This window comes from Dicentrarchus labrax, unplaced genomic scaffold (assembly GCF_905237075.1).
Source record: "Dicentrarchus labrax unplaced genomic scaffold, dlabrax2021, whole genome shotgun sequence".
NCBI lineage: Eukaryota > Metazoa > Chordata > Actinopteri > Moronidae > Dicentrarchus > Dicentrarchus labrax.
Window position 1 is genome coordinate 16755355 of NW_026136718.1, and position 26005 is coordinate 16781359.

General features: G+C 40.9%; 1 protein-coding gene across 6 annotated transcripts in view; it reads left to right on the forward strand.

The window, feature by feature from the left end:
• The window catches only part of LOC127350277 (voltage-dependent R-type calcium channel subunit alpha-1E), a 101339-nt gene extending 75675 nt beyond the window's left edge, over positions 1-25664 (forward strand). Inside the window, exons 20-48 of one of the 6 annotated variants that reach the window (XM_051376724.1) lie at positions 6-97; positions 2932-3840; positions 4605-4849; positions 5457-5568; positions 5853-5982; positions 6525-6584; positions 7709-7815; positions 8039-8050; positions 8253-8349; positions 10473-10633; positions 11124-11261; positions 12183-12384; positions 12678-12842; positions 13603-13713; positions 13800-13880; positions 14726-14911; positions 15110-15201; positions 15884-16046; positions 16326-16453; positions 16899-16995; positions 19275-19380; positions 19524-19631; positions 19809-19909; positions 20907-21013; positions 21192-21360; positions 21691-21819; positions 22102-22249; positions 22502-22686; positions 22871-25664. In XM_051376724.1, coding sequence (XP_051232684.1) covers positions 6-97; positions 2932-3840; positions 4605-4849; positions 5457-5568; positions 5853-5982; positions 6525-6584; positions 7709-7815; positions 8039-8050; positions 8253-8349; positions 10473-10633; positions 11124-11261; positions 12183-12384; positions 12678-12842; positions 13603-13713; positions 13800-13880; positions 14726-14911; positions 15110-15201; positions 15884-16046; positions 16326-16453; positions 16899-16995; positions 19275-19380; positions 19524-19631; positions 19809-19909; positions 20907-21013; positions 21192-21360; positions 21691-21819; positions 22102-22249; positions 22502-22686; positions 22871-23425 — 4896 coding nt within the window. In that variant the 3' untranslated portion in view covers positions 23426-25664. Of the gene's footprint in view, positions 1-5; positions 98-2931; positions 3841-4604; positions 4850-5456; positions 5569-5852; positions 5983-6524; positions 6585-7708; positions 7816-8038; positions 8051-8252; positions 8350-10472; positions 10634-11123; positions 11262-12182; positions 12385-12677; positions 12843-13602; positions 13714-13799; positions 13881-14725; positions 14912-15109; positions 15202-15883; positions 16047-16325; positions 16454-16898; positions 16996-17779; positions 17877-19274; positions 19381-19523; positions 19632-19808; positions 19910-20906; positions 21014-21191; positions 21361-21690; positions 21820-22101; positions 22250-22501; positions 22687-22870 lie in introns of all 6 variants that reach the window. The other 5 variants (XM_051376726.1, XM_051376723.1, XM_051376727.1 and 2 more) reach the window with 5 other exon arrangements.
• Positions 25665-26005: the final 341 nt, after the last annotated feature.

The following is a 26005-nucleotide window of genomic DNA, read 5'->3' on the forward strand; positions in this document are numbered from 1 at the left end:
ATCAGGATGAAGAGGAAGCAGAGGCAGCATTCAACCAGAAGCACGCTCTCCAGAAGGCGAAGGAGGTCGGACCGTTGTCCTCCTTCATGTCTTCAGAGTAAGTGCTGTTTGCAACTGCTCCCCCTGCCTGACCTCCTCCTCTCCTCCCCCTGTCTCTCTCTTCCTCTCCCTCCCTCTCTCCCTCGTTCCTTCCTCCAGGGAGTGTCTATATAGGACTAACCCACAGTGCCAACACTTAGCACGAGTTGCTAAGTCATGTGGTGCAATAGATTTAGCTTACCAACGAAGACGGCATGCAGAACAGTTATAGATGGTGGCCAAGGGTCATCAATACAGAGCTTCAAGTTGTGCACTTAAATGTCACTTAGGGCCTGTTGAAAAAAATCAGTATTTGGTGCTGTCCCTACTATCTAGCCTCTGCCTGCTCCCAACACTGTAATTTGCTGCCAAATTGAAGTCTAATGTATGTCTCCATGGTTACTGGTTCCACTCCGGGGTGGGAGGTCCTTATATTGTTGTCATGGAGACAGGGTTACTTATTGTCCGAATTAACATGGAGTGTCCGTTACAGTAATATACTTCCGTATTAAGCAAAGTGGAAATTGTTCGATTGAAAGAGCGGAAGGGTCAAATAAAGTGTGTGCAGGCTTTGATCTGTTGATCTTACTTGTGGAAAATTTGATTCATAAAGTAACGCGACCTTGTTTTCTCAATGCTCAGGTTTCCAGCTTGCAGAATAGATTGTCTTTTTTCTCAGGGATTGATTGCACAGTGTCTTGTCGTAGGTGGTGGAAGTGCATGTGCATGCACAAGAGTGGGGCAACTCTGGCTCTGTGTGCACGCTGTGTATTGAAAAACAAGCAGTTTGTTGCATGGGCATGTGGAAGATTTTACAAGATAACATTTTATTAATATGACAATATGCACCTTCTTCTTTCTTGCTTCCTGTCCTCCTTTCTATCTTTCTTTCTGTCTCGAGGCCTTGCCATTTTCCTAAAAGGTACTCAATGCATATGAAATTGGAGCAGAAAGAAAACTAGAGATGTGCATTAGTTTCAGTTTAGCCAGCTGAGGGTCAGGCTCTTGTCAGAGCCCATAGTGAAGACTGGAATACCACGGGGTCGTCTGGGCCGGCATCTGTATTCAGAGAGGACACTCTGAACTTTAAGGGTTTCTGGCCTCATCTCCGATGTCAGCTCTGAAACCCCAGCGGTACCTGCCCCTGCTGACCTTGCAGAAACTTGCATGACAGCATTTGCTAATAAAAAAAAAAAGAGAGATGCAGCATGTTGGAGGCTGATGATAATTTCACCCTATAAACGCATGCATCTGGTCAGCATGATCAAAGGAAGAAAAACAGAAATTACACACACACACCCTCTGTGAGAATGCTTTTTTATGTACAGTATCACAAGTGATACTGAAACTGGAATATTTGGATAGTGTTTTCAGTGTGTGTACAGTTTTTCTTCCATTGTGAAGTCTTTAATCCCTCCCCGAAATGCTCTTGAGTATTCTGAATATTTTAAGCTAACATTTTGAAGCTCAGCACATGAATTTCCTCATTTAGCTCGACTAGCATGTCCTAAAAGAATGCTAATGTGTGAGTGCTCTGAGGTGGCGTTGGTGTTCAGAGCTGCATCCCAATGTGGTGGTTTTGTTCAAAGGGTTATCTAAATATGTTCTCTTTTCCTGTGTTTGCTGATGGAGCCCATCTCTGTGTTTTCTACCTCTACCCATACTGTAGCTCAGACTGTCTAACATCTCAATCTTACTTACGATGTCTTCTTATCTATGTTACGCTTACTGTTGATGTTTATGAATGTTGTTTAATTGTTTCTAATACTGCTACCATCTTGTTTGTCAATGTGCCGCTTGGCTCCAGTGGAGACACACACCAAAGCATCAAGAGTCTAGTCAGTTTTTGACTTCCAAATTGATCCTTTATTCATCACAAACATTTAAAGAAGGGATGTGCGCAGTGGAAATATTCTATTGCAAACAGAATACATGATGTAGCTATTACATATGAAATGAATAATTAATCTGAATGTGTAGTCTTCTGAAAGAGCTGTTTTACCCTTAAGCAATGTTTAACAAATTCAGAGCAGCTGGCAAATGGCATTAACAGTCTATATACAGATGGTTTGGTCTTTGTGTGAAAGGTCAATTTATTTTATTTTTTTTTGAGGATCATTTGCTGTGTGTCTCCTGGCCTGTTTTGTCTCTGCTCACAAAAGCACTAATGTCTTGTTTTCAACCAATCGCTCATTGATAACACGGACCACACAAGAGTCCACGCCCCAGTAAGTAACACTGCCTGTTCAGCTCTCTGAATCTCTCACTAACGCCTGTCTGATTTTCTTAAATGGGTAAATGTCCCAGACTCCATCCTGTATAGTATTCTGTTCATGCTCTGTCCTGTTCCTCCCAACTCTCCAACCTTATTTGATTCCACATTTTTATATCTATTCCACTGATTTCATTCTGCATCTTACTCTTTTTGTTAGTAAAGTCACACAACTATTCCTGGCTTGGTTAATTTATCACCTAACATCTTCATTGATCCAGTAAATGGCTTCATATTGAAATTAAATCTCCCTTTGTTGTTGATAAACCACTCACAGATTAGACAAAAGGACTTTCTGTACTGTGATATTCATTTTTTTGGCACAAATATTTTGATTGCTAATTTACATATCATTAAACAAATAGAACTTTGAGTCCAAAAAAAATACACAGCATGCAAAAAACGAAAATGGTTTCAGACCTGGATCAATAACAATAAAGCTAAAATTAAATGCCTTAACAAATGCTAACACTAAGAATAGCCTTAATTTACACCTTCTGTATGTTAAATGTGGCGCTGAATAGAATTAAACCGTGTCTGCTTCTATATACTGAAATTTTTTCTTCTCTTTCTTTTCTCAGGGGAAGCCGGAGGAGGCGGCCCTACCTGTACAGGAAAAGAGCCATCCACCGCAGCCGGCCTACCTACTCCTGCTCCCTGAAGGAGGCACAGGGCAGCATCAGGGAGGGCCGTCCACCCCCACCACTCAACCCCTCTAACTCTTTCATGTCCAGGAGAGAGAGAAGAAAAAGGATGACCATGTCAGTGTGGGAGCAGAGGACCAGCCAGCTGCGGAGACACCGCCAGATGTCCAGCCGAGAGATCCTGTTCAGCAGCCCCAGCGAGGAGAAGGATGGGCCTCCCGCTTCAGCCCAGCTTGGACATCCTCTGTCACTGCACCGCAAGGCCATGGAGCACACGCCATCCGGGAGTTTGAAGCACCTGACAGACCCCTTAGCCTCCCCAGGGAAGAACCAGCCTTCAAGTTCCTCAATGTCTGTGGATAAGCCTCTAGATGCCCCCTTATCCGGTGACATACCTGAACCGCCAGTGACTGTGCTGGTGCCAGAGTCGCTGGATCCTACGAACGCGCCCCTCTCTGATGCTTCTGTGGCTGTGGTCGTACCAGAGCCCATTACAGAGAGTGGAAAACTGGGTGCTAATCAGAGTCGCAACACCATCAGCGAGCGCCGGAGCCCCAGATTGAATGGCGAGCGCCAACACAGGGCGGTAAAGAAGTTCAGACCACCAGATAACCTTGACACACTAACTCCCGATATAGGAGGTCATGGTGGGATCAGGGGCAGGAGGGCACTGCATCACTGTGACCATCAGAGCGGGACCAGAAGTCAAGGGTCATCACCCGGGAATGGGAGCAACTTGGCGAGTCGCTCGGTCAGCAGGGAGAGGAAGAGAAATCCAGGGAAAGTAGGAGAAAATGAAGCAGAGGCCAAAAAAGGGGAAGAGGTGTCCAAACCTGATGACAGCAGGTGAGACAGACCAACTGCTGCTCATCCAACATGTTTTTTATGTTCGCTCTGTAAATCAAAGTCAAGAGAGTCAGGAATGATTTGGTAAATGGGAATACGATGCAACAAAGGTCCCCAGTCAGATTCACATTCATATGCTTAATGCCAGTGATTTTCAATGACCTGGACCTGTTATGGAACAAAATACTGACATTACTTTTTATGTACTCAGTAGATCTAAGATAGACAGATCTAAGCGGAGGACTGTGTTACAACCCCAGATCAAGCTATATGTTTTGTCATTTTCAGCACAATCTAGATTCAACTGTGCTGTGAATATTTATTCATTTTGAATAACGAAATGTGTTTGGATTCCAGAAATGATTCTGGAAATTACCAACTTCTATTGCTTTTAGGGCTACATGTTTTTTTCCATTATGAGCATTGTATGTCTTAATTGGATAGTCAACAGTAGAAAAATGAAATGAGGAAAAAGAGATGAGGAACGACATGTAACTGACTGGATGCAAATGGGGGATGTTGCGGTTCCTGGTCGGTTGGTGCCTTAACACCAACGCCACTAGAGGGGCCCCTTTGTTTAATCTATGTTTCCTACCTCTCTACATTTGTCATTAATGAAGATAGTTTCCCTATTAACAACCAAATAAGCAAAACTTCAGAGTAAATTGAATATAAGAGAAAATCTCTCACTGAGTTTGTGTGCTATAGCAACCAATCACTGTCCTCCTGTCCATCCAGTAAAGTCCGTGCCTCTGCATTTTCAGACAAGGTGACAGGAGCGAAGGAGGAGACACTGACCCACCAGGAAACCAGAGCCACACTGGAGACCAGCGTCCTCAGAAGCAGGAAGAACCTCCTCAGCGATCAGACTCGTCTCCACCTGCCATCCCAGAGAGTAACAAAGAAGAGAATGAGACAGAGCAGGACCAGGATAAATCTCAGCTCAGCTCCAGTGTGATCATCGAGGTTCCCAATGTTCAGTCGTCTCTGGAGCTCTCTACGATCACAGGTACAACTGTTGGTGCTGATAATGTGACTTTTTCATCCTGTAGTTGGTAACATTGGTAGATGCCTTTATTTGTTTTGTCGTGACTTGTGATATTACTGCCTTTATTCTAACTCAGTGCGGTCTGGCAGGGGTGAATAGGCTTTTACTTAGGACATGATTCATTTCAAGTAGCTGGTGTAGCTGATCCGCAAGTACTCATCAACGTAAGCCCTTCTTACAGCTGAAATTGGAAAAGCATGGCTTTTCTGGAAATGTTACATTTCTCCTACGTTCTCCAGCAAATTCAGTTTCTGAATAAATTGGAGATGAAAAATAGGCTGTGCAGTTGCGGAGTCGTGCTTCAGGGTAAATTGATGCCTCCTCAGTTCTTTCTGAGAAGGTCTGAGTCATGTCACCGTTTAAGGTAGTCCCCATAGATCACTGATTCGGCTCACCACTGCTGGGCTCGACCTATTCTCAGTGGATATTTTCTACATTATAATCCCATTTTGTTTGTGAGTTTCTAAGGTGGCTTTGTGAAGCCTCCATCTTCTCATCCCACCCTACTCTTCTCCTCCTCACACCTGTCCTTACCTAGTCTTCTTCTTCTCATCCTGACCTCCTCCAGTCAACAGTAAAGACCCAGAAACCTGTAAGTCAGAGAAGGAGGAGGAAGAGGAGACAAAGCCTGTCAACGCTGTGACTCCAGACAGCATGTTCATCTTCAAACCCGATAACCCGTAAGCTGCTACCACCTCTCACAGGACACTAGAGTGGATGTATGTACAAGTTTGCAGTACCATATATATATATATATATATATATATATATATATGGTACTGCAAACATTACATGTACTGCCACCATTTTCAACATTTTTAATCTTTTTAGTTAAGATTTCTTGCACAACGTTGATGTTGTTTAACCCAGGTGCCATTCAATTTCAGACAGCTTAAGCCTGCACAGTCTTACAGTCTTAGCACCTCTGCATCATATCTTCACCCTGCCATCTGCTCTCCCTCAGGGTGCGTCGAGCGTGTCACTACGTGGTGAACCTCAGGTACTTCGAAATGTCCATCCTGCTGGTCATTGCTGCTAGTAGTATAGCACTGGCTGCTGAGGACCCTGTAGCCACCTCCTCTGACTGGAATAAGGTTTGTGTGTTCACACTGTATATCATTGGTCTGACAGGGGCGGCTGTAAAATTAATGACTTGATAGAAGCCAGAATATTTCTGCTGTTTCTACCATCTCCTGAATCACTCTGTTAACTCCTGAGATACAATTTCAATCAGTCTTTATCTCTGCCTTGGGTCTAATAGCTCCTTTAATTTACGCTAAGCAGCAAAAGTACCATGAAGAAAAAAGAAAACATTTCCCAAAAAAAAGGTTTCCTTAAATTGTTTTACAAAAGGCTGTTAATGTGACTTGATGGGGGGGGGCAGTTAAATCGCTGATGAGTGAGGAGATTAAAGCCTTGAGACACACTGAGCCTGGTTGTTCATTGGAGGAATTAGGTGAACAATCTTGTGTTATATTACCATCATTTGAGTGGACTGTTTTGCATTAAACCACACAATGAGTCTATGAAGTAAAATAGGCCTTAATGTCACGAAACCATCAAGTTATCATAAGTAATCTGTGTAATATATCTGATCTTTCTCTTTGACGGTCCTTCTGTCTCACACTCACTGCAGGTTCTGCGGTATTTTGATTATGTGTTCACTGGAGTCTTCACATTTGAAATGATTATAAAGGTGAGTTACTGCGTAAAGATTGTCTAATAATGATATGTCACTGTGTGGTGACTGATTACAAGAAATGGTGGTAGAACACCTCTTTCAACCAAAGAATTTCAGGAACTAAACTAAGCATCTAAACCAGAAACTAAACTTTTTGGGCATTTCCTGTTTGCTTTTCTACCATCTATCTCAAGAACCGTGAAGATTAGACCTGTTAGGGATAGACCAGTGAACCCATGTGCAAGCACTCAAGGCGAGGAGACAGTAGTAAGTATTTATTGTGATGGCCAGGGGAAAGGAATGCAGTCCTGGGGAAGCTTGGGCTGGAACGTGGAAAAACCCGGGATCAGAGGCAGGGAAGAAGGGCTGACAAGACGAGGGGCTGGAGTCAGGGGCTGGAACCAGAGCAGATAGGACTGTGGGGTAACTGTAGACAGGGTTAGACAAAGGAAAAAGCTAGCAACAGAAATGCAAGACATTTATTTATTTGTAAATATTTTTATGTAAAAAAAACTATTTAAAATGGTTCAAAGCGTGGGCTAAAGTCTCACTGAGTTTAAGTGGCGAGGCTGGGTATTTGTATTTGTAGAGGTATTGATTATTGAAATGATGTCCAGCTGCTATGACTCCAGCACACCTGTCTCCACTCACTCACACACACACACACACACACACACACACAGAGAGTGGCATCAGATTAGGGAGACATAAGAAAATGTAATCTGATAACGAATCAAAAACAAACAGCAGTGCTTTTACAGTTTCCTTTTTCCATTTGAATAAGTCGAAAAGAAGCAAAATTAACCAACAATTAAAAAAAAAAAAAACTGTAAAGATTCAAGGAATGTCTGAAAATATAAACCTCTGCAGCAGGAATATGTCTTTTTCCACTTTCCTGTGCTGTTAATCATCTCCCGACTGCTCAGATTTATCTTCTGCCTCGCTGTGGGGGTCCCTATGTTAAACTTGGAGAAGCTTTGTCAGACCTCATTTAATTCAACTTGTTCAGTAGCTCTTTAAAATTTAAACACCAAAACTTAAAATACCTAAAAAGGATATGAATTCAAAGTTGACTCCAACCCTGGAAACCATCCAGGTGATGGACAATGTTTCACTGCACACCTTTGTCTTGTCCTTAGATGATTGACCAGGGTCTGATCCTCCATGATGGCTCCTACTTCAGAGATCTATGGAATATCCTTGATTTCATCGTTGTGGTGGGAGCACTGGTGGCCTTCGCCCTCTCGTCAGTCACATGATATTTTTGAATTAATCACACGCACTAATCATATGTCTAAACATCAAAGTGTCTTTAAATCAGCTGCAAATGAGCTTTATTGCTGTAAATGTTTCACTTCATGCAGTCATCTCTTTCATTTTGTTTATAACATTATAACTGTGGATATACATGTTCCTTTTTCCTGTTGGTGTCCGTCTGTGGATGATGCCTCTGTGGGATTGACCACCAGCAATGTGATGGGGTAAAAAATTAAAATGTCTTCCTCTTTTAGAACAAATACCATCTTTAAATGTACAAACTTCAGACAATAATTCAACAGCAGTAGAATATTTCAGATTAAACTGTAACGATGGATGAATAAGGTGGGAAAAACAGTTCTGCAAACAAAGTGATAATTACTATAAGGCAATGGTGTGATGCTCTCTCTGTCTGTCTCTGTACAGAAATAACAAAGGACGGGACATTAAGACCATCAAATCGCTGAGAGTGTTGCGTGTCCTCAGACCATTGAAGACCATCAAGAGGCTTCCTAAACTCAAGGTCAGAGATGCTCGGCCTTTGATATCACAGCTGTGTTTCTATATTTGTATTATTTGTATATTTCTGTCAATTTCTGTTATAAATAGGACCAACCAATCTAAATGTTAAAAATGACAAAGAGATAATATCAGTTGTCCAATATGCTGTATGTGTAGTTTTGGTTAAAAGTTGAAAGGACATATTGGGTGCGATTTTGACCAAAGCATCCATCATGTCTGCTATGATGGTGTATGGTAGGGGAGCTCTCCAGCTGGACTTGCATACTTGGCCCTCAAGTATAGTACACTCATTAGTCTTTCCATCCTTTCTTTTCTTTTCTAATCATGTATTTAGTAAACCCTGCAGTTTTATTGTATATGTTCCTGAATTAGCAGGTTTACAAGTGTGTGACTTTTACTTATTTGAACACACTCAGACACACTGATAGAAACCCTATAAAACCCATACCCTATACCCTTGCTTGGAGCAATAATGTGTGTTTGATGTGTTTTTTCCACAATTTTTTAAAATAATTTCCACATTCAAATCCTCCTTGTACCTTATTAAAAAGTCCACAATCTATTTATACCATAAAACTGCAATTAATTGCCCAGGCTTTTATTTGCTTCAGTCACTGAACTCAATCTGATTATATCTGGGACAGGTGTTTTTGTACAAAACTCTTGCTCAGAAAAGATGGAAAATACTATCAAATTGTTTATTTAAACCAGTATGAATCAAATAACATATCAATTACAGATCATTCAATTAAACGATATGTAACATGTGCATATTGACAAAACATTTATATTTGTACAATCTAAGCAGCAAGCTGGCTATAATAGGTTTTATGAATCCAAATAGCTTCTATTTGTCAGAACGTATTGCCACACCAGGCTAGTAAACGGGACACATGTGTAATTAGGACTTTGCTTTTGACTGAAGTTTTCCTGCTGGACAACATGTCTCCTACTTCACTGTAAAACACGATCTTAGTGTATGTGCACTGGTGGCCTCAAATTTCTACATCACACTTTTGCGATATATATATAATCTTGGAGAAGGGTGGACGTCATAACTATTTGTAATGTCACAAATCATGCTCGACCCCGCTCCTTAAAATTTGATTTTCAATGAGCGCAGAGAAACTTTCCACTTTCAGCAGATAAGTGTGAAAACATCCTTCTAGTGTCAAACTCTGCACATACATCATTCTGCACAGTGAAGCTCAAAAATCTGACTGTAGGAACAAGAAGAAAATTATGTTTTCGAGTGGAGCGGGACTTTAAAGATACCTCCTCTTTCCTCTCTCATAACTGTATGTCGCAGACCTGAGAGCAGAGAAATAACAAGTAGACAGATGAGGTGATAAACCGTGAGGTGACAAACTGTAAGCACCGGGGCATGAAGACTCGTTGTCAGGGCTGGGATCCCCAAACCTCACACGTAGTGTGTCTACAGGGAGAAAACCAGGAGGAGAGGAGGATATATCAAAGCATAAAAGTTAATTCATACACAGATGGATATCCCTTGAACAAAATGTAAGCCATCAAAAACACTCCTCAGTGGAAAGAGAAACTAATTGGAAAGTGCGGAGGAGAAAAGAAGAAAAGGAATACATACAATAAGAGAGGAGAGGGGAGGGTTAGAAGTGGGGAAAGGGAATTAGTCAGCCTGAGCAGCTGTGTGCTAACAGGTAGTCATTTTGGGTTTGCGACTAATAAAACACACTTCTCATTCTACTCACTGGGAGACGGACTTAAGATCTGTAGGAAACTTCAGCCAAAGGGTCAACAATGTTTTTAGCTACAAATTTCATATAATATATTATCTCTGAACACTTTCCAAAGCCTATCACACGTCTTCATGCCATTGTCTGTGTCTTCAAGTGCAGTTGTGAAACTTCAATATTTGACACATTAAAACCTGAAAGTCATTCCATTCATGAGCTATGTTGTCAGGAAACCAAAACAAACAACAAACAATAAGCAAATACTGGTAGTGTAAAAAAGATGATTTTGGTGTTTGCTTGCAAGAAAGATTTCAGCTACCAGATATACTGAAAATGAAATGTCACACACTTTACAGACCCCGTTCTTTGATCTCACCACACGTGTTTCATCTCATGTGTCTCTGTCTTCCAGGCGGTGTTTGACTGTGTGGTGACGTCTCTGAAAAACGTCTTCAACATCCTGATCGTCTATAAGCTTTTTATGTTCATCTTTGCCGTCATCGCCGTGCAGCTCTTCAAGGGGAAGTTTTTCTACTGCACCGACAGCTCCAAGGACACAGAGAAGGACTGCCAGTAATGCTCCTTTTTTTCTGTTCTTCCTTCTTTTTTTCCTTCCTCTGTTCAAGGGTTTAGATTTATAATAATCTCTTATATCAGTGTCTCCTTCCTCCCTTCTTTCCTCCCCTATTTCTTTCATCTTTCTTTCCTTCTTTTCCTTCTTTGCTTCCTTTCTTAGTTCCTTCTTTTTCACCTCATCTCTCTTTCCTTCTTCCTTTCCCTCCTCCTTCTTCCTTCTTTCTTTTCTTATTTCCTTCTTTCTTTTCCCTCCATCTTTCTTTCCTTCCTTCTTTTCTTGCATCCTTTATTCAGTCTTTTATTCCTTTTTGGGTTTGTTATTTGTTTAAAGCACCACATCCTCCTAAACTTAAGTTAATAAAGTTGTTGAAAATATTACAAAATCCTCTCAGGTTCATTATGATTCTTACATTTCTTCATTATTTTTTTTTTAGTAGATGCATCTTTGTTACAACTTGTTGTGCGTGGTCTCCTCCCTCTCTTCCAGGGGTTACTACATTGACTACGGGAAGGACAAGAAAGAGATGAAGAGAAGAGACTGGAAGAGACATGAGTTTCACTACGACAACGTCATCTGGGCTCTACTCACTCTTTTCACTGTTTCCACTGGAGAGGGTTGGCCTCAGTGAGTGTCTGACTGGAATCAGCAGATGAGCGCTAATTCTCATGCTGGATGAGGAAGTTCAGCAGAATCTTTCATATAATTTTCCATTCGTAGAGGGCTCATTAGCTTTTATGAGCATTATAACCTTTTAACATCTGGTTTGTTCTTTGGTAATGGTCAAATCTGACCTTTGATGAAGGAAATATAATAGATGTGATTAACTTAACAAAGATTTTGCCATTTATTATCTCACAATAAGGTTACACCAATATTTCAGTGACAGTGCTTGTGGGTTTGTACTGTTCCAACCCTTGTTAATTGACTGCTGCTGTAGAAATAAATTGATATCCTCTTCTAAATGGCAAATAGGCATTTGATCCCCACCCCAGTGAACAAATACTTCCTAAAAGTTTCTGGTAAATCTAATAGCTGCTTTAGCACATAACATCATTTCAAAATTAAAAAAGGGTACATCTTCTTGCACACAGTGTGTCATTAAAGAATACTTGTCTTCTTGCAAGAGTCTTGATTTTGTGAATGATGGCTGTTTGGTACATTTTCAGCGGGTTTAATTATTCCTGTTCTTGTGCCGTTTCTGTCTTGCCAAAAGTTTTTTTAAGTTTCACATAATTAAGGAAATGTATTTATCGTTATACAACACAAGGCTGTACAACAAATTGAAAGCCTGTGGTCCAGTCATGTTATTCACATAGGAAAAGATAAAGTAAAATAAGACAGTTATTTTTATACATATATACATACACATATACACCCAGAAAATAATTCTGCAGTGCACTTTTTTAATTTGTGTCTGGGGGATCATAAAAATGATTAAAATATTGTTTTATAAAGAGTGATAATAGTTATATAAGAGTTATAGTATATAGATATACAACAATAGCATTAGTGTTAGCATTAGTTAGCATCGTGTCTCTCTTCCAGGGTTCTGCAGCACTCAGTGGATGTGACAGAGGAGGACAGAGGTCCAAGCCACGGCAACCGGATGGAGATGTCTATCTTCTACGTTATCTACTTTGTCGTCTTTCCCTTCTTCTTCGTCAACATCTTTGTGGCTCTCATCATCATCACCTTCCAGGAACAGGGGGATAAGATGATGGAGGAGTGCAGCCTGGAAAAGAATGAGGTGAGGGAAACACTTTTCTTATGTGTGGCTCAGTGAGACTGTATGATTCATTACTTCATTCAAAATATAGATTTACAGTCTAGTCTGTGAAGCCAAAATAGATAAAATGTACCCTGATTGTCTTTTTAAATCCATAAATGTTCTTGTAGGAAATGTCTATTTCTTCCTGTAGGGTTTAAATCAAACAGAAAAGAAGTAAAAAAACAACTGTGTCATTAAAACAAGGTGGATAGTCTTTTTTTTACTGTTTCATGCTTCTTTCTTTCCTTTTTCTCCCGTTCTCTGTATTTCAGAGGGCATGCATAGACTTTGCCATCAGTGCCAAACCCCTGACCCGTTACATGCCCCAGAACCGGCACACGTTCCAGTACCGTCTGTGGCATTTTGTGGTGTCACCCTCTTTTGAGTACACCGTCCTGGCCATGATCGCTCTCAACACCATTGTACTGATGATGAAGGTGAGGAAAATCAAAGACAAAAACAGTACAGTACATTTTAGTAGGAGCAGAATGAGAGGATGACAAGCTCTTCCATTATCTACATCTGTTTCCTCTCTCCTAAAATATGACGTGCCGTTTTCCAAATATCCTGGTTTGCTAATAGGAAAAACACACCTTGTGGTGCTTCTCAGCAACATATTCTGTCATGAACCTGTGACTGTTAACACTTTGGTTTTAAAATAAACCAAGATGTGTCACTCCTAACTAGAAACATCGGTGTGTAGAAGCTGATGTGTCGGTTTTAGGTACCACCTCAACACACTGTGATGTTTTCATTTAGATCTGCTGATGTTTTAGTTTCTCACCACTATTTATTTCCTGAACTGGCCTTCTCTTGGGCTGTGCTGGATATCCTGAGAGACAGACAGTCAGACAGAAAGACGTGGGGTGACTCAGCCTGTATTAAATATTGATCTATAATGTCCAGGGGCTGCTATTTAGCATGACCTCATTAACTGTGGCTGCCGCCCCCAGAGGAATGACTCCTTTTATAGTGCGACAGATGAGAGGTGCAGAGACTGAGGGACTATTTATGGGTCTGGAGGAATCTTCCATCAACCTGTAGATCTGCAGGGTGCAGGGCTGAAGTTCACACTGATATCAGACTGGTATCATGAGGTTACACTGCAGTGAACTGGTTAGGGAATAGTCTACCTTTTTATCCCACTCATACCGCATATGTCTTATAGTTTAACCCCTGCTGCCTTTCTGTTTTCAGTATTACTCTGCCCCGCCAGCATATGACGCCGTACTGAAGCACCTGAACACAGCTTTCACTGTTCTCTTCTCTGTTGAGTGTGTGCTCAAGATCATGGCCTTCGGCTTTCTGGTGAGAGAAAAGAGGAGCACACAGCCTGAATGTGAATTCAAGATCGCCTTTAAAAATGTCTCAAAGCATCTTTCCTGTTTCTACAGAACTACTTTCGAGATACATGGAACATTTTTGACTTCATCACTGTTTTGGGCAGCATCACAGAGATTGTGGTAGACTTGCGGGTAATGAAAACATGATCAAGTATCAACAGACTCTAAAAGAAAAAGTGTACCTTTTCCTTTTTTTGTAACAATTTTTTATTGGTTTTCAACAGAAACACAAGTTATACATTTTGCCATCATGTCAGTAACAGAGATAGATAAAAGAAAAAAAAAAATATATATATATATATCACATATATAATATAAAATATATATATATATATACATATATATTGCCATCCATCTATTCTTAGCAGGAAAATGTCCCAGTCTACTGTCCCCCCTTCATCTTCACAGAACATATGGAGCCTCTCTCCATATTGCTCTGCATACACACACATTGTCCATTAGTGTAGCCATAGCCACAACAGCGCCAATATTCTACAAAAGTAAGCAGTGATACATCAGGCGGAGTTGAAACATAAAAAAAAATGACAGTATTTAAGAACCACAGTACAAGAGAAGACACTTATGGATTTATACCAGGTGGGCGTGGCCATTTTAGGGAAAACTGGCCCCTCATCACTAGCCGAGTCAAATCCTCAGGTAGGTGGTTAAGCAGAGGAGCCCACATTTCATTGAAAGACCTCTCGTTACCCTTCACAACTGCACTATGTCTTTCATGGGGGAGGACTCTGAATATTTCCCTATACCATAATGTGACAGTAGGTGGTTTATCATTGATCCAATTAATTAAAATAAATGTTCTAGCCAATAATAGCAATTTGTCGCATAGTTTAAGTGTACCTTGTACCGAGTTTCCCCTCAATTTTAAGTATTCATGTGAATATTAATACTTTATTTTTGCGTATGACAAGCTAACATCACTCAACCCCACTGGTAAACAGTTTCCCTCCCCTCTCCAGTTCGTGGATACGTTCAACATGAGTTTCCTGAAGCTTTTCCGAGCAGCTCGTCTGATCAAACTGCTGAGACAAGGTTACACCATCCGGATTCTTCTGTGGACCTTTGTCCAGTCCTTCAAGGCTTTGCCCTACGTCTGCCTGCTCATCGCCATGCTCTTCTTCATCTACGCCATCATTGGCATGCAGGTTAGGAAGACACTTGACCAGTCTCTGTCTTTCTCTGGAGATGATGTTCAGTATGCAACATTTACCATTTTTATCCAGCGTCCCACAGCACCAGAAGTATATTTGTTTGATGCTGAAATGAAATAGTTTATGTCATGCTCTACCAGTTATGGATGTGTTTTAATGTGTTGCCTATGTGTGTATATCTGTGTGAATCAGGTGTTTGGGAACATCAAGCTGAATGACAAGACTCACATTAACCAGCACAACAACTTCAAGAGTTTCTCTGGTGCTTTGATGCTGCTATTCAGGTAGGACACCTTGAGATCTTCAGTCCTGTTCTTCAGGGTAACTCTGGACTTTATCACTTTGCTAAATCCAGTGGCTTAGCTTCAGTAATCTACAGTAGTTACCATGTTTGTGTCTCATTTAAATTGAGATCCAAACAAAATAACATAGAAGCTGCAGTATACCACTTACCTCCTTAGCAAATAGCTTTGCAGACACTTTGAGAGTTTTACATCTGGTGATGAAAAGCAGAGTGGGTCAAATAATAAAATGGCTAAAATCGAGACCAAAGTGTTATTATATTGTGTTTACTGTACATTTAAATGTGATAAAAGAATAGTCTAAGTTTAAAATTTTGTTTTCACCTATGAAAAAAAAAATCATTTGACTTTCATATTTAACAGTTGCTAAAAAAACGTTTTAAAAAAGCAACTGTTTAAAACATTGATATTATATATAAAGGCAATAAAAGGTCAACACTATTACATGCAGAACATACTGTAAACGTATGGATTAGACTACTCAACTGTAGGTCTCACACTTGGACCATCTACAAGCTGTCTCTGAAGTGAGTGGTGCGCATCTCGATGCTTTGATCGCACTTTCCAAATGGCAGACGCAACTGTGAATAAACTGTGAGCTGGACCGCTCGAGTCCTAACCAACCCCTCCTCCTTCTGGTGTTGTGTAATGTATGTGTGTCCAGGAGTGCCACGGGGGAGTCATGGCAGGAGATCATGTTGTCGTGTCTGGGGGGGCAGAAGTGTGAGACGGACCCTGCAGTACAGACGTCCGACCCAGAGGGGGGCTGTGGCTCTGACTTCGCCTATTTCTACTTTGTCTCATTCATCTTCTTCAGCTCCTTCCTGGTATGACAAGGAAACTGTGTGAATGATTACTCTAAACTACAACAACAATACATCTCTTAATGTTTCAGCCTTATTTCTGTGTCAAGGGGATAAACTTGACATTTTATTATTATTATCATATTATTATCATATTTAGCTTATTCACTGTCTCATGTTAATTTTCTTAGGAAGAGCAGCTGTTCTTTATGTTTTGAGCACTAAGCTGATATCAAGCACCTTCCATCTCATAATAATAAATGTCACGGCTTCTCCTTTCTCTGCTCTTTGTCTTCTGTCCAGATGCTGAACCTGTTCGTGGCCGTGATCATGGATAACTTTGAGTATCTGACCAGAGACTCGTCAATCTTGGGTCCACACCACCTGGATGAGTTTGTCCGGATCTGGGGAGAGTATGATCGTGCTGCCTGGTCAGTGTCCCTTTGTCTTTATGCTACACCTACATAGTGCTGCTGTGCACATACAAATTCTAACAATTTTCAGTGATGTTAAATGATGTGTTCTACAGTCATGCTGTCAAATATAAACAGACTTAATCAACTTCATAATACAGTTACAACTATGGATGGAAGTAAGAGGTGCTCTTCTTAATCCACATTTATTTAAATTGATACTGTGTCTGATATCTATCATCTGAATAAGCTGCAACACAAATAAATGACAGACAAAAAGTGTTATTCAAGTATTTTTATACGTCTTCATTACAGATTAAAAGAAATCTTTGATTTTATGCTGTTAAGATGTCTTAAAACTGCTCTTTCCAGGACAAGAGCCTCCATTTAGGCCTCATTCACCCTTCTTGTGGAGTACAAGGCTATAATGACACACAACTAAATACATGTATGTTCTTTCCAGTGGTAGGATCCACTATAAGGAGATGTACAAAGTTGTACGCACTATCTCACCACCACTGGGCTTTGGAAAGAACTGCCCACACAGGGTGGCATGCAAGGTTTGGTTCCCCCATGTCAACAAACCCCCCCACACTGCCTCTTTTGTGTGGGATCTTTCCTGACTTCCTCCTATCCCTCCTTTCCGTCCCTTCACCGGCTGTCACCGCCCTGCTTGACCTTTAGGGGTGTGTTACTCAGGTCAAAGAATGACGACACTCCAGTCTCAGGGTACTAAGGCACAGGACATCCCTCATTCAGGATTATAAGTGAACATACATCATTTTAATTTTAATTTTAATTTAATTTTAAAATGCTTCAATCTTGCTTTTGATGCAGTTGTGGAGCAATTTGGGGGAAGCCTGTCTCTTTCTACCTTTTGGATCTGGTTTTAAGATGTTTTTAGTACTCTCTCAAACACACATACAGCGCTACACAACGTAAGTATTTGACATTTGTACCAGATCCAGCGAGGCTGTCATTCCTTTGCTCATCCTGTCCAAGGGTTTTTCTCCTTTCCCAGATTTCTATGCCCTGATGGCAGCATAGAAAGAATACAACCTGTTTTATTTCTCCTACTTTACTCTTTCCTCCTGCGTGATGCCTTGGAATAATCCTTTCTTTTGTATCTCCTCCATTTTTGTTCCTCTCTATCACCCTTCACCCCCTCCTGCGCTCTTTTCCTCCTCCATCCCTCGGGAACGCACTCCCCGACACCTCCACCATTATTAAATTTTTCCTCACCTCCGACATCATCACTCCACCCCCCTTCCTTGCCCTCTTCTTCTCCCTCTCTCTTTTTCCCTCTTTCTCATCCCCATCTTCATGGCTACCTATCGCCCCCAGTGGTCGTATCCATTACACTGACATGTATGAGATGTTGACCAACATGTCACCACCTCTAGGCCTGGGCAAGAAATGCCCCTCCAAGTTGGCATATAAGGTAGACTAAACACCAGAGATGAAACAGGCACTGCCTTCATATTTTGATCAACGAGGACAAGCACTGTCAAAGCTCATTTTGTGTGTCATACATTGGAAAAGCGAAGCATTTTTTTCTGTTGATTATATGATGCAGTATTGCTTGTTGAAACAGTTTTAAGTTTCTGTATTTTGTCATTGGCAGATAATAAGCGCTACAATAATGATTTGCCTGTTTTGCTTTGCATCTTGGCAGAAAGAATAAGACGTCGTTATCTGTTTGCTGTTATCTGATGAAAGAGTCTTGGTGGAGTTTGTTTTTCGAAGCCAGTCACAGAACATTACCCAGAAAGTCGTCAAACATCTACATGCTAAATCTTGTCATTTGTAGAAGTCTGCTGTTAAAATGTTCTCATGTCTTTCATACTTATTTCTCTGTTTCTCACCTATACCTGTCTGCATGTGCCTCCTGACACAGCCCAATGTGATCTGTGTGTAATATGTAGTGTACTGGGTGTTTGTTTTTGTGTGTGTGAGTTTGTGAGTCTGCATGCATGCTCCATCTCAGATGATGTGTTGTATTGAGTTTTATCTTCTTTCATGAAACTAGATAAACAGCACATGCTGTTTAGATCTTCCTACACAAAAGAACAGTAGAGGGCAAGAATGAAATTGATTTTTGTTTTGTTTTTGACCTTAGATTGTATCATTGATATTCCAAATTGTTATTTCCACATTCCCAAAAGACAGATTACTTATTACTATCTTCTTCCTTTTTGGTCTTGACTTACAGTAATAAATTAAAACTGTTTTCTTGTGATCATCAAAACAAGATTTGGTAAATCATTACATGGTTGTCCTCTCTGTCCCATTGTATCTACGAGTGTAGTAGTGTAGTTTTATTTAAACATAGCAAAGTATGCAATATAAAGTAAACTATAAACTAAAGTGGAAACTTACTGTTTCTTTTGTTCTGGTGCCCAGAAAGGCCATGGTTGCTCATCATTTTTTCAAGCTAATTTCCCTAAAATCATAATTGAATTATATAATTATGTCCCAAACAGATTTATGGATGAGTCTGCAAACTGAGCATACTCTTTCAAACGGAAACTTATTCAAATATTGTTTATAATAAAGTAACACAATCACATTCCTGCCTATCAACCTTGATAATGTCAAATATAAACTGTTCATTGTCAAGCCTGTTGGCTAAATGAATTGTCATCTTGGGATGGATTAAGTACCACAAAACTGTAATTTGTTATCCTGAGATAATGAGGATAATAAGTCATTATGACCACAAGATAATAGGACTGTAAGACATTATGATCAACCACAGCCGCTCTGGGCTTCCACTTTTGCATTGTGATATGTGTTGTTGGTGCGCTGGGTTGTGACTGACTCTCTCTGTTGCCATCAGAGACTAGTCCTGATGAACATGCCTGTGGACGAGGACATGTCCGTTCACTTCACCTCCACCCTCATGGCCCTCATCCGCACCGCCCTGGAGGTCAAGATAGCCAGAGGTTAGACCGGATATAAAACACAGACAGACCCACATTTACTGTAATGTAAAACACTTAATATGTGTGTGTGTGTGGGTGTGTGTGTGTGTGTGTGTGTGTGTGTGTGTGTGTGTGTGTGTGTGTTTGCTTTTTTTTATCTCCAGGAGGGGAGGATAGAAATCAGATGGACCTGGACCTGCAGAAGGAGATTAGTGTCATCTGGCCTCATCTCTCTCAGAAGTCATTGGACCTGCTGGTTCCCATTCACAAAGGTGACATCAGCAACAACGCCTGCAACTTAACACTGCAATAATTTATATATCATAGAAAAGAAAGATTTATATATTTGCTGTCATAGTAGTTGTCATAGTAAATGTTATTTCATTTGATAATGTGATCTTGAAGGGTCATATCTATGATGTAAATGTTTCTGCTGTCTCATTTTTCAGCCAGTGATATGACCATTGGGAAGATCTATGCTGCCATGATGATAATGGACTACTACAAGCAGAGCAAGGCCAAGAAGCTCCGACAGCAACTGGAGGAACAGGTACATGTCATATTATAATATGTATGACATGGTATAAAATGGCATATAAATATGCTGCCCCCTTTTTCTGGAATAACATACAGAAGGACCTGAAGTTGTCCGAGCTGATTACTACGGGGGACTTTTAAAGAATCAAGAATTATAGAATTTTTTTTTGTTCCTAACCTTATATTTCATGTTAACTGGATATTGTGTTCACTCACCTGTAGTGTATGACAGCTGTATCTGCTTGTATTGTTTACTGTTGTAACAATGTTTATGCTGCCCTCTTGGCCAGGTCACTCTTGAGATTTTACTCTCAATGAGTGTTTTACGTGGTTAAATAAAGAAAAAAATATATAGGGTGTGTTAAAACAAAATCCTGGTTAAAAGTTCAGAGTGTAGGATTTAGTGGCATCTATCTGTAGTTGCAGATTACGACCCCCTTGCTTCACCCTCCCATTCCAAGCATGTAGGAGAAGCTATTGTGGCCACAAAAAACACAAAAGGCCCTTCCTACAGCCGGTGTTTGGTTTATCCATTCTGGGCTCCTGTAGAAACATGACGGTTCAACATGGCGGACTCTGTAGATAAAAACGACTCATTCTAAAGTAACGAAAACACAGCAATTATTATTTTCAGGGGATTATATACTAATGAAAACATAATTATGGATATTATGTCCCATTTCTGCCAGTAGATCCTCCTAAATGTTACACACTGGAGTTTTAAATTTGTTCCCTTGATGCACCCAACAGCCATTGATGTACTAGTAGTTATTTTCATCATTTAGCTATTCAAATTTAGCATGTTTAATCTGTTTGGTTTAACATTTAGCCTGAGATCTGTGTGTACTAAAGCCCAGTGAGTTTTAAATGATTTATTTTATAAACAGACTGGAGAGATGGCACTTTCCAAAAATGACATTTTGCTGGTAATGTGCATGTTGTAATTATAGGGGCGTATTTGTAGCCTGTTTTAATTTCCCATCTCCCACTGTGTGTTTCTCTCCCCATAGAAAAATGCTCCAATGTTCCAGCGTATGGATGCCTCCTCTCTGCCTCAAGAAATCCTATGCAATGCCAAATCCCTTTCATTTCTCAGGCATAGTGCCGGATCTGCTCTGTAAATATTCAACCTTAATTTTCCTCTCATTATATTGGTTTGTGGTTATTTATGCTGATAGGAAGAGAAAAATCTTTTGTATTTTGTAGAATATGTTCACTGACTTTTCAGTTGCATTTTGTCCCTTCTTCCGTGCCAACAATAATTTGTGATGGTATGATGGTGTGTGCTCCTTCAGCACCAGAGGAGGTTTTGTGGCACTCAGCCCAATTTCTCCACAAGAGATGTTCCTTAAGCCGCTGTCTCGCTCCAGGGAGGAGAAGGAGGATGAAGATGATGACGATTACCGTTCACCCTACCACCCCTATCACCACCCACACCACCACCACCATCATTTACACACACTGGTAACCACCTACATGTAGTGTTGAGAACAGTTGAATATCTCCACATCCTATCTGCATAATCACTGTGTTGTCAAAGAAAAGTTAGCTGAAGGTGAACTTTAGGTCAACTAAACCCATCAGCAGTCCATTATGCCTTAGCCTTGTGGAAAGTAGTGTAGATCTGTGATTCCCAAGCCTTGTGTTGTTTGCTAGTTTTCTACTGCAAGGGAATAATAAAATAATATGATTTAAGTGAACACAGAGACTCAGTAAAATGTTCTCAGTTTGATTCTTGAGACTTGGAAGGAGAAATAAAACAACCAGCCCTCTTTTTTTGTGGTATTTGCGTAGGTGCCAGACGTAGTGGAGTATAACCAAGTGATGCAGCAGGCCAGGCAAGACCCAACAGTTATTAAATCACCTCAGCGGACAGCATCTATCAGAGCGTCCTCCATGCCCAGGCTGGCTGTTGATCCACAGGTAATAAAGATTAATAACCTTCATTCAAACTGATATATTTAGTCATAAACAAATCTTGTATTAGAATGTGCTTTAAACTATTCAAATTAATATGCGGTATATTAGGTATACTCACATTTGTCTACACATGTTAAAAGAGCCATTATAATCATTGTTTGTAGACTTTGCTCAGCACATAATGTGTTCTACAGTTTATATGTCTGTATGTATGTGTGTTTGGTTATGAGAGAGAGAAAGAGTTATTTAAGTGATTCCTCCCTTGGTTGTTTGATGTGTCTGTAGCCTGGGATGTCAGCAGACAGTAAGCTGATGAAGCGCTCCTTCTCCACCATCGGAGACCAGTGTGTGAACGGCCTCTGGCAGGAACAACACTCTCTGGAGAGAATCAGTCCTGACGGCACATACAGGCCTCGTCAAAGGAGCTACAGAGGTCACTGATACATATGCATCTGATACAACTCTTAAGATATTGTGCATGAATTCAGCTGCTTTTGAATCACAATTGACTTTAATATCAAACTTGACAGATTTTAGTTGCAAAAACCTTAAGGGTTAGGGTTAGGGGTTAGGCTTATATATATATATATATATATATATATATATATATATATATATTACACTGGGGATTTATGAGGATGTTTTTCTTTTCTCTGACCTGAAACTGACTCTACTTACCTCTTAGGTCCTAGAATCAACCTCAAAGAAACAAGCAGTCACGAGCGAGGGCGATCTAAGGAACGGCGCCACCTACTGTCCCCTGATGTGTCCCGCTGTAATTCTGAGGAGCGCAGCCGAGATCCATCATGTGAAAGGAGACGGTCCCCTTCACCTAGTGAAGGACACGCACAACACACTTTACAGAGACAGGTAGGAGTACAACAGTAAAAACACCAGTTTTTATTCTATATGACCCAAGTCTTGCTGGTTTGTACAAATTTAAAAGGGACCAGAGAACCAGCAGTACTCCGTCTCTCCTACAGGAGGAGGATATCAGCTGAAACTGCAGTAGAAGGAGTCTGTAACTGTACTATTGTGCTTGTGTTATTTGCAGGTGAACACATCAGGCAGCCCTGCCCATTCGGCCTCAGAGTCCAGCACTCCTCGTAATCGGCGCCAGCTGCCACAGACACCCTCTCGTCCGCGGCCATACATCTCCTACTCCCCTCTGGTCTGCCGAGCCACCACCTCTCCCACACCAGCAACCTCCTCCGAGGGACAGACCCAGCCTCAGGATGGCCCTGATGGCTCCATGGAGACCTCGTGGAGGGCTGACAAGGAGGGTGGCCCCCTCACTGCAGGTCAGGGGTCGTCCGGAGGTCAGGTTTCAGGACCGAGCAACCCATCTCCTCACCGCTACATCTCAGAGCCCTACCTCCCATTCCATGAGGACGTCAGCGGTGGAGAGGCAAGCGAGGGGCAGGACACGCTTACTTTTGAGACTGCCATGGCAACCAGCCTAGGAAGGGCCAACGCCATAAGCTCCGCCCCGCAGCTCAGACACTCCTGGCAGGTTCCTAACGGGCATTTCCGGAAGCACTTGGGCCAGGCGAATCCGACCGGAGCCAGTGAGCTGCTAAGTGACACAGATGAAGATGACCGCTGCTAAAAACCAGAGATGAAGAGGATGCACAGAGCGACTGGGCACCTCAGAGAAGCTCCACATGGCACCACAAGGCTTTGGCTCCTCTGTGGCTCTGAGAACTTGTATTCTCAGTACCAGTAGCATAACAGGCAGGACTGAACTCCACTGCTATTTATCTGGATACTTGGGTGTCTGTCTGCAATGTGTTCTTGGGTGTGTGTCTGTAGCTGGAGGGAGGCTACGTGTGTGGACATGGGTGTGTTTATGTGTGCGTGTGTGTGCTCTCAATAGAGAAAATTTGCCAAATCAAGAAAACAGCAGAGACTGACTGTTCTATAAGTAGATCACTGCAGGCAAACCTGGGTTTTGCCAAGCCTTCCCACACAAGTTAGTGTTTTGATTGTTATTTGAACAAAATATGGTGAGACATCGATCCAAACCTCTTGTTGAATCCAAGAAACTGATCTAAGTGCGTTTTGTGTAGGTGAACATAGAGGTAGCATGTAAAACTATAATACGATGAATGTATTTTAGCTTTTGGTTCTTATGTTAAGGTCATTTGAGAGGGTTTCTGTTAGTCTTTACTGTGCATAGTTGTAAGAGTAGCAATGAAACGGGTTGATCCAGATTTCCAGATTTTGCCAGTTTATAACTGGCAACCAGCCATTCCACCCAGTTCCTGTTTACAACAAGAGTATCCACGTGGTTCATGGGCATTATACAGTCACTAATCAATAAATAGTCAATACAGGAAATCAAGTTCCAAACCTTCAAGTGAAATCAAGTTATTTTTCTGTCCTCATGTGAAAACAATGACAGTGTACCTTCAACTGGAGCAGCACAGTACAGTTTTATTTTGGCTCTGCAGTGTGAAAAAGATGCTGATGTTCTTGAACAGATTACAGAATAAGAGATGTTTTGTCTCAGGATACTGGACCATTGTATTTGTAAAATATTATCTTCACAAAATCTTCTGAAAAAATGTTTATCTGGGACCCAAAATGAAGACTTGTGAAAACCAGAAGACTAGACTATAAGTGTCTCTTAATCCTACAGGTCAGTCAGTATAACGTGACAAGACCGTCAAAAGAACTGAACCAGAGCTCTGTTCATGGGCGACCATCTGTAGGACAGACAGCCTGAGTGAAGGCAAATGGATGTTCATTCTTCACGTTTCTGTGCTGGATAACCACTGTCGATGTTGTGTCAGAGAGGTGACTAAAGCCATTTTCTTCCGGCCCATAGAGCCAGGGACTTGTCTTCTTCAGGATGTGTTGCCTCTGATGAGAAATTAATGTCCTTTTTACATGTGATGCAGTGTGGATGCTTTTCAAAAGAGGAATCACAGGCACAGTATGGTTTGTCTATATGTTAACTGCCACATTGTTTCCATCACATTGAAGCATATGTTTTTGGTCAGTAGAAACAAGCATTATGGTATTTTCTGTGCTCCAGAGTTATAGTAATTTTCCACATGCATGATCATGGTGACAATGATAATGAGAGATATGTGAGAGAAATGTGTCTTAGAGCTGCCTGATTATTCTTATTTTAATGTATCCATGATATTAAATGGGATTTAAAACCACTTCACCAACAGAGTCAATATGAAACAGCAGGCAGAGTTAATGCTTTTTCAGTCCTAGCATTCACTGTCCATATCTTTGAACAACTTTTGACCATTTGTTGTTCCCCCCCTTAAATAAGATGTATATTTATATCATGTGCTGTTGTGTTAATGTAATATGTTGAGTTTGACATGTTTCTGAAATGTGAAAACAGGACATATCTGGACTGAGGATCCACAGGCCAGAAGAGGTCACACTCACCTGCCGAAGTCCCAAACAGAAAGTCCTGAACTGAAAAAGATGTATTTTAGCTCAGAAACCTCCTTTGAAGTGTATCGACTGCAAGGCTGGATTTATACAGTATACAGGTTAGGTTAAGGCTTCAGCCTGTAGTTTATAGGACCGTGCTTAACGTGTACAGTGCAGCCTAGGACTTAACCTTGATGTCCGTCTCTGTACAGAACAGCCTAATCTGTGCCTGGGGAAACTCGCCTCAAAGAGTTCCCTATCAAGCCTGGATTTCATAGATAGAGAAGCTTTCTGGTAAATATGTAGTATAAACTGTACAAAATAAATCCATGTTAAATTTATTGCACCGTTTATATTTTATTTGTATCATGATGCCTGTCTATGATTTTAACAAAAGAAGTGTTTACATATCTGTTCAAAGGACCATTAAAGAGAGATCACTTCTCTTTTCTGTACTGGCTGATTTTACTACTTTTAAATTCTCTTTTTTTGTGTGTGTGTGTGTGGGGGGGGGGAATTTCTTGCCTTTTGGATGGGGAAATCTTCATGGTCAGCTAAACTCCTAGGCCACTAGAATTGTATCATTTTGAAATTTGTCATCATAAACATTACATATACTTAATGACATCCTCAAGGGCGTAATGGCCTTTAGAAAATGGATACCAACACATTTGTACTGTCTACAAAAATCCCTTGACCTTGGTCCTCGTAAAAATAATGAAATATATACAGAATATATATTTAAAAGCTATCAATAAAATATAACTGCACTTGATCTGCAACAATT